The sequence below is a fragment of the Lepisosteus platostomus genome, chromosome 1 (assembly GCF_059453375.1).
Source record: "Lepisosteus platostomus isolate fLepPlt1 chromosome 1, fLepPlt1.hap1, whole genome shotgun sequence".
NCBI lineage: Eukaryota > Metazoa > Chordata > Actinopteri > Semionotiformes > Lepisosteidae > Lepisosteus > Lepisosteus platostomus.
Genome location: NC_142611.1, coordinates 382,766 through 398,496, shown reverse-complemented (window position 1 = coordinate 398,496; position 15,731 = coordinate 382,766). Strand labels below are relative to the sequence as shown.

The 15,731-nt window shown below is 39.9% G+C and overlaps 1 protein-coding gene across 2 annotated transcripts; it reads right to left on the bottom strand.

Moving 5' to 3' along the window:
- Positions 1-484: 484 nt before the first annotated feature.
- On the bottom strand, positions 485-15,631 carry LOC148677424 (cysteine-rich hydrophobic domain-containing protein 2). Of its 2 annotated transcripts, none has more exons than XM_088627759.1 (6): positions 15,343-15,621; positions 10,018-10,072; positions 9,131-9,286; positions 4,972-5,028; positions 4,733-4,792; positions 485-2,628 (listed from the first exon to the last, which is right to left on the bottom strand). In XM_088627759.1, the coding sequence occupies exons 1-6, from the start codon at positions 15,462-15,464 to the stop codon at positions 2,578-2,580; spliced, it is 501 nt and encodes a 166-aa protein (XP_088483885.1). In that variant the 5' UTR covers positions 15,465-15,621; the 3' UTR covers positions 485-2,577. The 2 variants fall into 2 exon arrangements, with proteins under 2 accessions (XP_088483885.1, XP_088483975.1); XM_088627849.1 differs by lacking the exon at positions 485-2,628 and adding an exon at positions 2,714-3,499 and having other exon boundaries at positions 15,343-15,631.
- Positions 15,632-15,731: the final 100 nt, after the last annotated feature.

Sequence of the window (15,731 nt, the reverse complement as noted above, 5' to 3'; positions counted from 1 at the left end):
TTTACCCGTCTCCAAACAATGTTTCTTTTTGATGAGCATGTAATCCTGCATTAAGAAAATGGAATGGCACATGGGTTTAAACAGATTCCTAAAGAGGTCAGAGGAGAAAACGCTTCTCCCGAGCGACATAATACTTCACACAAGTGCCTTTAATCCTTTCTCCTAACCTTGATTTAATTTTAAGCATTAACCATTGTTTAAAAGACACAATGAAAAACAGATTTTGGTGAAAATGAAATCTAGAGTAATTTAGGATTTATTCCGTAATACCTCATTAAATAAAGATACAATACATCAGCAAGTTTAAAATGAACTCAAATATCTTCTCCCAGCATCTGAAAACTCCTAAAAACAGGTATCTAAGCAGCAAACAATTCATTTCACTGGTTTCTCTAGCTTAACCTTAAAAGTAATTTCAAAAAGCAAAATTTACCAACTTTTTTCAAGACACCTGTGTTTTTTATTTAATCAGGAAACTAAAGAGTTATTTTCTTTCCAAATGTTTTATTACTGGCAATACTGTTCATACAATGTCATAAATAATTTTAAAGAAAACAACACTGCATTTAACACTTGGGCCAGGTCCCTTAGTAAATTACGGAAAAAAAAAACATACACACATTTATTACAGTACAGTAATGCATTTAAAAATTATCCATGATTTCCAGTATGATTTGTATCATGCATGACAGGAAAACTATACAGAAGTAAAGTCTGTACTATTTGACCTACTTTAACAGTTACCTAAGGTTTGCATTGCCCAGTTTTCATAGAAGATAAGCCAAGCAATGTACCTAGTTAAAACGTGGTATTAAAACCTATTAGCACTGCAAAGTCATTAGATAAACTAATATGCAGGTAATGAGTTAAAGGCCTTTGAAAAGTGAGTACAGCTTTGGTAAACACTTGACAATTGCTTCCAAAAAAAAAAACATGTATTGCTATATTAGTTTTCTATTACAAATTGACAAGATTCCTGAACTCTTAGGAAATGACTGAGCCAGCTGGAAAGAACAAGAAGGGTGCTTTAACAGTGCTCAGGCTACACCTTACAACAAACTATAACACAAATGAAGCCCTTTTTTACATCTCAGATATATCAGAGCTTACTTCTTTATATCACTCCCTCAGATTCACAAGCCACTAGAGGCAGGCTTGTAGAACACAGGCAAGCAAAGTCAGTGACATTAAAGAAGCAAGAAACATTTTAATGGCACATTACAACAAGCAGATTCAGTAAAGCACATTCAAATACATCTCTTCAGGGTTTATCGTTCTGTTACTTTTTTCATAATTTAAGTCTGCATTTTCATGGTGTAAAAAAAAAGTTTATTTAAAAAAATTTGCAATAAAGTAAGATTTAAAGCTATTACATGTAAGAATAACCAAAACATGAACTCCTTGTAGAAACTACATACAGTACAAAATATGCAATAGACAGGTCCCTATGGCTGTGATGCATATAACCAGCATCTAGCACAACTGATACAGTGTTTAAACAAAACATAAAAAAATAAGATACTGGCCTGACCCAAGCTTAAAAAAAGGCATAACCAAAATACATATTCCACCAAACCAAAGGGGTGAAAAAAAACTAATTACAAATGGAACATAAAATAAATGAAATACTACACAATTCTGCCCCTTTCTTGTAACCTGAAGGAAAGTGTGCCTTCAAAAGCTACACCTCACATTCATTTAGCACTGTCACTTGCCATCACGAGCAGACAGTGCTGGTGAACATCTCATGCGTTGACCTCTTGGGTGTGATGACTGGTCAAAGTGCAGTCCATGTCACGACAATTACAAAACCAGAGTAAACAGCTTTTTCACCCCTCTTGAACAGAAAAAAGTAAACAAGGCAAACAATCAGAAAGGCCATGAGACATGGCAATGATTTGGAAAACAAAAGTCCATTGAAAACTGCAACACTAGTGCATTTTTATGGTCCTGAGCCTCAGAAATGGTCAGACACTTGCAAAACCATTTGCTGGTTTTGCTTCTATATAAAAATTAATAACATTTCTAAGTACAGTAAGGTAGATTGTTTGCAGAACCAGCTGACTTTTTCATTATAAACTAATAAAAGTGAATCTGTCGAAGCTAAGAACAGCTAATAGAGATAAGGAAAAAAATCATACACCTGGATTATTTAACAGCAACAGGAGACACTCCATAAGATAGAAAATTACAATACGATGCCTTCTCAGTTCCTTTTGTTTTTAATATAAAGTTCAAAAAATCTGCAATACATGTACAGGCTTTCTGGTGACCACAAACAGGAGAGGTTTTCCTTTTCAGTGACGGTCCTCAGCTTCGGCAATCACAGATATAAAGCAAGAAGGATCACTGGGATGAAACGTGAGGATTAAACAGTATCCATGGTTTGGAATAATGGGGAGAAGTGTCGAACATCTGCAATGAAAGAAGAAGCAGAAAAAGAAAGAGAGGGGGAGGGGCAGCGAGAAAACCACAAGGTTCTGTCGGACCATTTCAAAATCACAACCAGGACAGTACCAAGCAAGGCACCATTGGAAGGAAAACACACTGAAACAAGTCTCTGAGTCACACTGAGGGCTAATCTGGCCGGAAAATTGGAGTCTTCGGTAAAAATTCTATTAGGATGACCTGAAACACACAAAGAGAGAGGGGTTGTTGAAATCCAAGTATTACAGCATTTTCATGGTGTCAGCTTCCTCTTTGACATCGAACCTTTTTCTTTTTTTGAGAATTAGCATGAAGATAAGAACACTCGCCACCAGTCATGCCAGCAACCTTTCTGAAAGACCCCTTGACCCCTTTGAAAATAAACCAGCATAATCAGGCCATGCAGAACGCCCGTCCTTTAATTGGGAGGTCATTAAGAGCCTGCCCACCACAGCATGGGCTGCAACACTGCCTCCGTCCTCAGCACCTTCACTGGATCTGCGCAGGACGAACAGATGCATGGCGGACAAGGCGCTGTGCTTGCCTCGTCTTGCAGCAAAGCACTAGAAAACATTTAACTAGGTGCTATGTTTTGACAGTGAAGCAAAATGAGACAAAGAACAACAATGCAGATATCTGAATGACTGCTCTCCTTCCCTCTTGGCCTTTCTTCCTGTCCTTCTCATTTACTGCGTTATCTTCCTTTTGCTGCTGAATTTCCTGAATGCAGCTCAATATACTGTGGCACTTTCGACTAGCTGCACCAGTTGTGTACAATCAAGCACCTTTCATATATTTCCTTTTAAAAAACCCAGATTACTCAACAAATGGATATTATGACCACTTTTTCAGAATCACAGGAAACAAAAAAACACTTCAAATGAACAAATCAGAAGCACTAAATAAAAATGTTCCTGCGCTTCATAAATACCTCAATGGAAACAAATGGACAGAAATACAGTGGTCTGCAACTGTGTTTTTTTTATTCTGAAAGGACATTAACACTCAGCACTATACAAATAACTGGACTGCTGGCTGTATGTCCGATTTCTCCCATGCCAGCTGCACCGAGCTGTGAAAAAAGAGTCACAGTCCGCTCATCCTCAGGCAGGGCTGCAAGTCAGCTTGACAAAACACAGACACGCATCGCTTTCTGTCCCCTAACTGTGTTTATCTGACCTCAGGCATAATGTTGGGTATATAATAAAGCCTTTCAACTCCCTCATTATTTCTTTGCTTTTTTGTTTGTTTATGGATGTTAATAAGAAGAAAAACACTCCGCATTCAAAGGTGACACTACAAACGATCCAGCTAGCTCCTCCCATTTTTTCCTCATTATGCAATCCTATCACGTGTCTCGCACCGTCATAAATCAACACGCTCAATGTAGATGCTGATACAAAAATCTATAGTAACCAATGCGGTGAATAGGTTTTTATCTACACAAAAAGCCATTTTAAAGGGTCTTTTATGTTTTGAATTTGAAAATAGACTTTCATCAATAATTGCCTGAAAGCCTATGAATAAGAGATAATAGAGAATAGAGTGTTTTGTGAATCTCTCAAGTCAAACCGTTGAACGTTTTGTACATTTGACCTTTTTCACTTCAGGTTGATTAAAACCTCTTTTGGAATGTTTTATGAGATTTGCACGTGCAAGAGTTGTATAAAGTAGCTCTAAATGAACTATTGCTACACTGCTGCAATACTGCCCATATGCAAATAACCAAGATATAGGGACAAATAAGGAAAGTGCACTTCTTAGCGAACATTATGAATTGTTTCAGAAAGAATGAATTCCTTGCAAAACAGAGCGAGTACAATTTTATAACCTTCCTTACTGTGGAAATAAAATTCACACACATGCAGTACTCTTAATAGCATTTTTCCTACTGCACTAAGTAATATATGTAAACATAGTAACTTTTCAATAAAAGGCAGAAAACAAGAAAAGTAAAAAAGTCCTTCAGCAACGTTCATGATTCAGTAGTTATCCAACCTTGAAACTTGCTTCTTTATTCAAAAGCTCTAATTTCACACCTCAACAAAGAATCTTCAGGCCGTTTCATCCTTTCAATTAATTTATTTTTCAGCACACAGTTCAAACCTTGTTTTCAAGCCATTCATAACTTTATAAATCAGCTCTGCACGTAAAAATGTGCATCTGCAGACCGTAGATAATCCTTCCACTCAAGCAATTAAGCATCCTGACACCTTGCTGATAAATAATCATGCAAACAATAAGATCAGAAGCAAAATAAATGATCATTTAATAGAGAAACTCACAAAACAGCGCTCTAACTTACATATTCCATCATGTTATTCGTTTCGCATTTCCTTTTGCTCAGCCTCCAGTGCAAGCACAGCTGGAAAGTAGAGAGAGAAAAGGAAGAAAAATGACTTTTATTTTACTGCAGCACCCAGACTAACCCATTTGTCCACCTTTCATATTTCTAGCTCAACAAAAGCATCTGTTTCCATACTGTGCAATTCAGACCCCAACGGTCTGAGCCCCTTGCAGAAAGCTGCTCCCTGCGGCACTCACCTTGTGGTATAACCTATTGTTTTCCCATTCTAACAACTTCTCGATCGATCTTCGTGTCTGGAAGACAAATGAGAAAGAATTTTACTCTTGACTGATTTCTGAAAAACTTTGCGCTGCAGCTGCCTGTGTGAAAGGGGGAAGAGGTGTGGGACAGGGACTGAATACAGGGTGGTCCCTTGTGCTGTCAAAGCACCTTCAGTGTTAAACAGTAACTAGAATAGAAATGGCCCTTTTAATCCATTGGTGGGAACAAATGGAAACTTCTCCCTGGCCTGCAGCACCCCTCCCCACCTCAGAGAAATTCTACTCACAATCTCTAATTGCAATCTTACAATCTCTAATTCTACCCTAATTGCTTTGGCAGAGGGTTTCCGAGTCAGACATGGATTTAATATCATAATGACTGGGATTTTATTATCGGTAGAGACAAAGAACGCTGATCTGTTCCAAATCACGAAAGAGGGACATGTTCGTGTTTACACACCACTGCTCTTGCGAACACTTCCCTAACCAGTTTTCACATATTACCACACATCTACTTTAAAAGTATGAAAAGACATTTTAAAATAATTTAATGTAAAAAAAAACAATAAGACTTTTAAGAGCATAATCAGATCTTCTTTTCTAATCTAAACACTTGGATAAAACTGATTTCAGGGTTAAGAAATACAGATGAACCATGTGCCAGAAGCATAGTTTTTAATTACTGTTTAGGTTAACAGGATTAAAGATGTAAGGCTGCCCGAACACCTACAGTGAAAATAACACCAACAATCTAAAAGCAAACGATACTTTTATAAATGACAAAAAATTATCACCAGGAGCAAAGTTTTTGCAGAGGTTTTAAGCATAACGAGATCATACGATTAGATTATTCTTTATTGCCACACAATAATAGTTGGTGGAATTTGGTTTTCGTACAACAAAGAACACAGATGAGGCATACATACAACATATACAGTACGAATTCAAATAGGACAGGAGACAAACAAACATCGCCACAATTTTCAGGAACAGGTAACTCCTAACATGTGCACACTCACGACTGGCAGCTTTAGAAGGCAATTCTAAAGCTCAGTTTTAGAACAACACTCCTCTCTCTTCCACCCCCTGCCCCGAGAAACTGCTAAATCCCATCTTCTCCAAAACTTCAATTATCGATTCCCAACTGCCCAGCAGACAAAGGGAACAGCCTTCCCCATTAGATCAACAATAATGATAAAAAGAAGATAAATGGTGAAGCCAGGTGTCAAGACCAGGCCTACCCAGCTGCAGGTGCAGGGGACATGTGAAGCTGACACGAAGTTCAACTGCATTAGCCTCCCCCGGCAGCTGCTCCAGCACTGGGGCAGCACTGCTCCGCGCACCCAGGAGAGCACTCGTCCCCGAGGGAGAAGATTAACTTGCAAACATTCGCAGTTTTATCCCTCTCTTGTACTCGGCTACAGTCTTAAAGCGTGCTACTTTAAAACAAAGATTTAAAAAGCTCTATTCCACCGATGCTAGTTTTAAAAACTGAAATTCAGCTGTTAACAATCCTGTATTACCAAGTTAAACTGTCCTAGGGTTTCTGGTTTTTACATCTCAGCCCTTCCTGTCTTTCAAAACATGTTAAACACATATGTACTGGTTTGTAGTCAATCTCAGAAAGCCGGATAGGCGGAAGGGTGTAATTAACATTCAAGTTCAGTCGTTCTGTCTCTTGTCTAGCCCCCCAACCTTTGTTACGTTTGCCATTCTGCAAGCTTGAGGCGGGGGGGAAATCGATTTGATTCTAATCGGACCATGAAAAGAACATGATCTAACTGCTTTCAGACCCGCATAAATCTGTATGAGCTCCTTTTTCTTTTTTTGCACAATACAGCTCCCAATTTAAAAAGCACTGAACGTCTCGTCAATGACTTTGCGAAGGAAAGGGAGCAAAAAAAAAAAAAGAGGAAAAAAGAAAAAAAGACAAGGAGCAGACATAAAAATTCCAATAGTTGTTTAAGCGGCTAAGTTCATTTGCATCACAGCGAACCTGAAAAGGCCTGACCTCTCCAACCGCCTCTCAGGTCTATGAAGTTGTAGCCCTGACAAGCCCACATTGACAGAGCTCATTGACTCTGAAAGGCTACTCTATCAATGGAGGGAAACTGCATTTAGTTTTTCACTCTGAACAGGCATCTGCCTGCCCACCCGCTGACAGACCAATAGCAGAGCTGACACAAAACCTAGGTTTACCTTGCTGTTTCCTGGCCCTGATCCTGCAGTGAATTGGCTAAAGGAGCAGAGACTGTTAGCTCATTGTTCAGATTTCAAATTTAGAGGCACATAAAAACAGCTATTAGAAGATATTTATGCCTTTTACAAATCATATTGATTCTGAAGCTAACTCTTTCCGAGCCAGTTTCTAAAGTAAATTTTTGGTTAAATGTAGAAACCTTAGTTGCACAATCCTTTTACTCAAATTTTGTTCTTCAAACCATCTAGACGGGAATGAAAGACTATTTAAACTTACAAGTAAAACACACAACTATAAAAATAATTAAAAATCTGATCCGCAATCATGATACTTAGATTTGCTTCTAATGCAGCGTTATTAAACAGAAAACATTATTCAATTAACATGCAGCAAAAACAAACTATATCAGCCAACACTATATTGAAGATCAGTTTCATGTGGAAGCTTTCTTAATACTTATATATGTTTCAGACTACAAAAAAGAGTGTTATCATTAAAGAACATCATAAAAAGACAAATCTGACCTGAAGGTTACTCAAAACAAAACAAAAAATTTCCACAAGCTGCAAGGCACAGCACAGAACATTGTGAGTGAAGTAGCATCACTCAGTTCTCTGAAGCACAGCCTCTTTCTTTCTTGACAGGTGACAAAAACCACTTGCACGTGCAGCTTAATTAATCACTTCACTTGACATTGCAGAGATTTACAGTGCAAGGCAGGTGAGAAAACAAAACTAAAAAGAAGCACTTTTGTCAGGAAAGTTTTCACCACATAAAGATGATCTGCATACAAATTTACAAGAGAAACCACAAAGCATTGACAAATGTTCTAGTATTCCTCTTTTAGTGAAAAGCAATCTAAATTATACTAAACAGAGGTCTTTGAGACTTCTGTATTTATATCTTTTCACAGTTCTGCAAATCAGTGTTTCCTGTGTTAGTATTCCAGTAATGTCATTGATTATAAATATTTCATTTGCTCAGTGTCACCAAGATCTACCATTTAATTACACAAAACCTTGCAATGATAATAAAGAATTAATATGTATTGTCAGTACATATTAGAATAAACGCTGAAGATAACTGGTGTTCATTAAAATATTTTTAACCCAATAAAAGAACACTATAAATACACAGACATCTAGGAAAATTAATATGAAAACAATTTCCATCAACATTGACCAATACATAGTTAAGGCAATTACAAAACAAATGCTGCAAAACATTTTACTGTCAGAGCACCTGTGAGTAAGACATCAACAGGGTGCTGAATATTAATTAACATGAGGTTCATTTTATATCCCTATCCTGGCAAACAGCCAAGAGCTCTTGAGACAGACAGCTCTGCGACATCTCTGGTCCTTCAATGACCAGATAGAAAAGAGAGATAAATGCTCAGCATCAATGAGCAAAGCAGAATCAGCAACTGAAACAAAAGTGCTAGACCAATTCAAAACAACTGTTTGGAACAGATTCTGAAACTTTACGGTAAATTAAATGCTTTTAAAATTTCCCACTGAACAAATAAAGAAATAAGACACCAGAGAAAGACATGCTCTCTATTAAAACTCCATCTGCAGAGAGGGTAATCATATCTCCCTTACAGAACAATCCATACACTAATATCTGGCTTTTACCTCCACTTCACCAATTGATTGCAACTCTGAAACTTAATTTTGCACAGATAGCCTTAAAATTGAAAATTTGAGAGCATGATACCAAGATGATTTTCCACAATACCCAAGAGAAAAAAAAATTCTCCGCTCTAAAATTATGATTTTACAAAGAACAGACGGAGACTAGTGCCGCACTCCCATCCGGATTTTTCTGCGTACAATCTACAATGACAGATGAAATGTTAGGTTAAGGCCCGTCTCTTCACTAGAAGACACTGCTGCTTTGTCTTTGTATTGTAGTACGGAAAACTGTACTTACTCTCTTACTGAGACAAATGACAGGCCACATACTGCAGCCCAGAGTGCAGCAACAGCAAAGGCAACCGCAGAGCAGCCAGCGCACATTAACAGGAAGGTTCTTCTTCAGGCAGCCGTTTACCCTGTTGATGCTGGCCTTGAACTCCTCCGGAGCCACCTGAAACACAGAGCAGCCTGACCATCAGCCACCTAACCCAAATCCCTGCCCTCTGGAGTCATTTCCTAAGAACAACGGTTTGCCCAGTCTGGCAAGTTTCTTACAGCGAACATAGTAACATCATAAGAAGTCCTATATACTAAAGTAAAAAACATAAATAATTTGTTACAATCCCTTCAAAGTTCTCTTCTATATTTTACTAATCTACTGGAACTAGAACTTAATCTTGAGACAAGAGCCTGTTTTTGGGAGAGCAAGTAACCTGTATTTACAAACACCTGAGGAAGTGCAACTAGAAAGACCCTCCTGCACCAGGCAGTTTGATTCAGCATTCTCAAAATAAAGATTTGTGAGCCGAGGCAGCCCGAAGCTTCGGTTTGTTCTCATTTACACCTACAGCACTAAAGATACCTAAAATGAAAAACTAATGGTCATGTTACTTTCCTAAACCATCTTGTAAAACTAGACTGAAATGTAAACAAATTTGTTTGTCTGGTGTGTTTTACTCAGTGCCTATTAGCTCTTATTCAAAACCTTCAGAGAGCTGATGTGCTATAACTGTGAGAGATTTCAGTAAAAAAAAAAAAAAATCAGATTTCGTACTTTTTATAAGAACATTATATGTTTATTGGGATTAGAGAAATTAAATCTTCCATTTTAAAATAGCTGCTAATTGTTTTGTAAATGTATCACATGTTACAAAGAACTACATTAGAATAAACAGAACTTACCTTTCCTGTTAATGATGATGGGAACTCAGACTCAAACTTGTTGCTAAGTCCAAACCTATGGAAAAGAGAAAATGTCATCTTTCTAGTGTCTATCACACATTCATTCTTATCACTGTAATAATTGTCATATACTACATTAATGCACATGTAAAGAGCGAGAGGATGTGTTTTTTTTTTTGGGGGGGGGGGGGGGGGGTGACTGATATTTTCCAGCAAACTTTAGACTGTAAAAGAAGCCATTTTTACACAGTAGCACAATGATACAATTGGGTGAATCTCTGTTTAAAACATTTTAAAAGCTCTCCTTATAATATGGCTCTCTATCATTACACATCTCATATTTCAGTACTTCATACAAAAGGAGGATACTAATGCAATACAAATAACTGTGCTTATATTAAAAGAATGCCTGAAATCAGCTTCTTGATTAGATGGATTGATGACATGCTGCGGTAGTCTGGACTGATTGATCATTGAAGTAAAATAAAATAATTCTTGAGAATATTCACAACAATGGAGTAGCTGCCTAAATACTCATTTACTCAGTGCAAGACTAACTCCCCAAACTGACACATCTCTATAAAAAAAACAAAGTGGTCCATTATTATTCATGTGATGCACACACAACATAACTACTGTGGTCTAATCAGCTCTGCATGGCTTATAACAATGCATAAGTTTCTTTACCATTACATCTTGTGATGTACTCAACCTAATAATGACCCACAGAAAAAACAAAAATCATACATTTCCTTAGGACTGTGCGCTCATTTCCTAACACTGATATTATTAAGCTTTGCTAATAGTCATGAAACTATTCATGATATTTGAAAACAATAGGGCTCTAAAGAAAGAAAAGCTATAAAACAATTAGCAATTTGTATTTGCTCACTGTTGACACATGACAAGGCAAGATCAAAAGGTTTTGTTTAAACCTTGCTTTACCTTTTCTGTGGAATGGGCTAAGACTGCATCGTACATTGCTTCTTACCGATTTACTGTTACAGCCTAGATTCTTACCTGACAGGGACACCAATACATTTTACTTCATATGTTGCTCAGTTATGTATTGCAGCCAATGTGCATTGTGAGCCTGCTTACGCTTTTAAGGCACAAGACCCAACACAGACTGAAAAGGCTTAATCTTTTTCATGTAGTAATTAAATTAAATAATTTTCACATTTACTATAACATTTGACTTTGGTTAAATAATCATTTTGTAAATCTTAAACTACAGCAATTCCTGTATTTTTTTTTTATTTTTGGCACGAAATCAAAGGACTGTTGAAAGAAAATAATGTTGTTGATTTCATACAGAAGTAATGTGCTTTCTACAATTTAAAAATATTAAATAGTTCTGAGGTAAAAAAACCCTGAAAGCCTGAAAGTACAATTTAAAAGAGTGCAGAGATAAGACAGGGAATGAGGGGAGTGCGGAGAGAAAGGAAAAATGAAATCACAATCCGAGGACGACCAAGTTAATTGGCTCCAGAGTGCTGGAGAAGACAACTGATGATGACGGCTGTAACTAACCATATCCAGCTGTCCTCTGTGAAACAGCCCATCAAAGTGCAGGACCACCTACCCTCCTGGTGTCAGGCCCAGGGCTCGGAGCCGGAGACCGGGTGCGTCTGGGGGCCCCCCGAGCCCTGACGACGACCCGGAGGGGCCACACGGTGAGTCGCGCGAACCACACAACACCCCCCACGCTTTTAACACAACCCTAACAGCGCACCTTCACACAGACATTAAAGCTCCCCATCTCCAAATGCTTGAAAGCTGCTGAAGAACAACTTTGCCAAGATTTAAAACTGTTCTGAATGCAACCGGATCAAGGCATCAGTCGCCTTTACTTGTATTGGTACATCTATACGTACACAAATGATTTCAATTCACCTGCATTTAATCCTCTTCTGGGAAAGTGACGACTGTACTAATCAGCACGCTACTCTGAACTGGTGGGATGAGTTTTAACAATATTTAAAAACTGAACCAGAACAAGTTTCTGGATTATATAATGACATCCACCTAAAAATTTAACAAAGCTCATCTCCAAGCACAACTCAGACATACATGGGAAAAGATTTTTAAAAAATCAGGTTTGAACAACACAGACATGTTGATTTACTTCTCATGAAATTCAGGTTTAGGAACAACTTCATTTCTGAAATGTACACCGTCACAATAACCTTTAAGAATCTCAGAAAAATGGAATCTTAAACAAGGGTATAAAAATAAAAAGTACCAAGAAAAAAAAACACTGAACTTCCCATCTTCTTCCAAAGGTTCCAGAAACGCTGAATCATAAGACACAGACTTTAAATGTCTTCCTGCAGTGATGTGTATCCCATTAGAGAAGACAGAGAGCCCCCCAGAATTCCCACAGGATTAGAAGCTTAGTAACACATTAACAAAAACAGATAATGACTAAGAATGTCATCTTGTAGAAAATTAGGAAATGTGTGGCTTTGTACACGAGAAAGCAGGGAAAAAAACACAGCTGCCTTTTGAGGGTACTTAACTAAGGGTTTAGAGAAGGCAAACTGCTACACCCTAACAATTCACACCCAGTGATCAGTCCGGATCAGCTCTGTTAGCTCTGTTTAAGAGCTGCCGCTAAAAACTGGCAACCTTGAACATCAGTGTAATGACTTTTCTCCCCTTTCTCTTTATCAGACAAGCTACGGACAATCAATGTTAAATGTGAAAACTCTTGCGGAAAAAAGCATATCATCACAAGTCCCGTTCATCGCGATTATTGGACTTTCAGAGCCTCGTCTAATCAAAGCAATTGAATGCTTTTATGAAACCTAAACTTTTAAATTTAAGTAATGGAAGGACAAGCCATTGGTGTTGATTAGGAAAACAGCTCAAAATAAGCAAAAACAAAAGTTTCAGAACACACAAGCTTTCAGAGCTGTATTTCCTTAATGCAAAGAGAGGGCCATGTTCCTGTAGGCTATATGGATCGAGCAATGCAGGAAAACAATTTGGCTAGTTATTTCAACAGAATCAAATCTGCACATTGGTAGGATTATTCTGTTCAAACCAAGCTTACTATCCAATTCTCTGGAGGTCTTATTTTAAGAACACTAATTCTGAAATTAATTAAAGCACAATTACCAGTAATACTTCCAGCTAAAAAATGACCCTTCTAAACTAGCTCCCCTGTACAGCACCAGGGCTGTGCACCTCTCCTGGATCTTTGCTGGTTCTAACAAACAGAATCTAGGTCTTCTGTCACAAATTCCACTTTTTAACTAATTTACCAGTTAATATTCCTTTCTTTAGAAACAATGTGTTTTGTTACACTGCTACAAAAGAGTAACCAGCTAATTCACATTCAAAGAGCAGGTACTATCAAGCCTTCAACACAACACCTTCATGCTCAGGGTCATATTTACAAACTGTCTGTCTAAAACTGCTGTACAAACATCTTGACACTCAGGAAGTACTACACAGGTACGCTATGAGCATTAACAACATACTCAACATGCCTCCCAATAATGTTTCCTATTATTATAACCACTTCATTAATACAACTTATTTTGGGCAAGAAGAAATCCAAGCTTATTTCAAAGTTTCAATTCGCCTAACAGAATATCCACTGCACCACACTTGAAAACTAAAAAACCATTCAGTTCTGAACAGAGACCACAAGGGTCTTGATTCACATATTCACAAACAGTACAGGTCCTGACAAAGTCAGCCAGAAGAGCTTGCCAGGACCAGCTATGAAGCCTGAACCAGGATGTACAAGTGCAAATGCAGAGAACAGTGGGCTGCTCCTGGATCACAACCCCACAACCACATCACACGGGTCAGGTGGGTCAACTCTACATGTAACTGATCTCAAGTTCATACGTGGAAAATAACATTACTGTTCCTGGGCTGCCTTTGGCTGATGTGTTTAGCGCCCATTTGCACCCTCTTGCATAGCTGGGTATTCGGCGTGAACCTGCTCCTGGGGCGAAGCTGCATCAAGCAGTTCAGCTGATGCACCTTGCTCAAGGGGACAACAGCAGTGCTTCGCCAGGAGGCTCGAACCCACATCCTTCCAGCCACAAGTCTAGAACTCTGACCGCAGCTCCCACGACCTCCCCAATTCCACCGAGACATTATGGGACAGGTTTGATGGGCAAGAGTGGAAAAATGTTTGATCTGAGAGGATTCGGAAAAATCTGTGAGGGTTAAAACAAACGCACTGTGCTAAAGAACACTGTGTGGCTGTGGTTGCCAACAAAAGGAGGTTGTTTTTATAAGCATTTTTTGGCAGACTGAGTTTTTTATATTAAAAAGCTTATAAATGAAAACTGACATTTATTCTGATCTTTCTTTGTTTCCATATTTCTCGCAGCTTTGACCACCAGTGTGTGCTTATTTACAGTAGACAGATACACAGATGCACTCACACCCATGTGAACATGATGTAATAACTATATAAGAAAATAAACAGGTTATTCTTTTAGTAAACTATCTTCTAATCAGGAAGGACTAATTCATTATTTGCTCTTTACTGCTGCTTCAGCACATATTCCCACTTAATAAAAACTTCTGCCATGGTTAAAAGCATAATGTATGCTTAACCCACAACCCCTAGTGTCTGGAACAGCACAGGCATTCAACCAAAAGGAAAATTCGGGAGAAGTCAGTTGCAAAGGTAAAATACTACAGCTGCTATATTTTTCCTTCTCGTATCATACTTTCACAGATTCTTGAGTTAGCTAAGTCACCGTTAACATTTTCATCTTCCCTTTACTAGGAAACAGCAGCTTTTATCAAGATCTTTACATCTGAATCCTTACATGAATCCGCCAACCTTCACCTCTGGGGACATGCAAACTACCGGCAGAACTGTGGTGCACAAACTACACTTGCTGGAAAAAAGGCATCCGGGCTTGGACCACGGCAGGACTGTAACACGAAGGACGAAAACACTTCCAAATAAAACCCCAGGCACCGCGGCTTCCTGCGCATCACCCCTCCCCAGAGCACACAACACGCTGAAGCCCGACTGCCCGGCTGCAGCTGCCAAGAGGCGCTGTGGGCTCCCGGACTGGGGGGACCCGGGCCCGGCGGGCAGAGGCTCCCCACGCCGCGGCGGCGCACTAGAAGACCGTGAGCCTAGTCCACCCCCACCGACGCGCTTCTCGCACTCGACCCCGCACAGGGCCTACCCACACCGGAGCCCCGGCCTCTGCTGCTCGGCCGGACCGCCTCCGGCACGCCTCTCCTGCGCCCGAGACCCGCCGGCATCGCAGCGGAGAGGACACACCGCGGCCAGACCCCCGCGGCACCCCAGAGCGCCCCTCGCCCGCTGCTCACACAGTGACGTGGCCGGATCCGCGCACCACCACCGGGTCCGGCGAGTACTTGAGCAGCTGCTCCTCCGCGGCCCGCTCCTCGTCCTCCTCCTCCTCGTAGATCTCGTCAAAGTCCGCCATCATCGCCCGCTCGCCTGGGCCCCCCCGGCGCTGCGCTGGCCCGAGAGAAGCGCACACGGTGGCAGAGCGACCCCCCGATACCAGCAGCCCCCCGAGAAACTGACACCCCGAACAAACTACCCGGCGAGCGGCGAAGGCGCAGCCTCACAGCTCGAGAGCAAAACAACAACATCCGCCGCCTCGCGAGAGGCTGCGTCACGCGGCGCGAGAGCGGAGCGGAGCTCGCGGGAGGAGTGCGCAGGTGCCGGGGTCACGCGCTCAGCGCTGCGC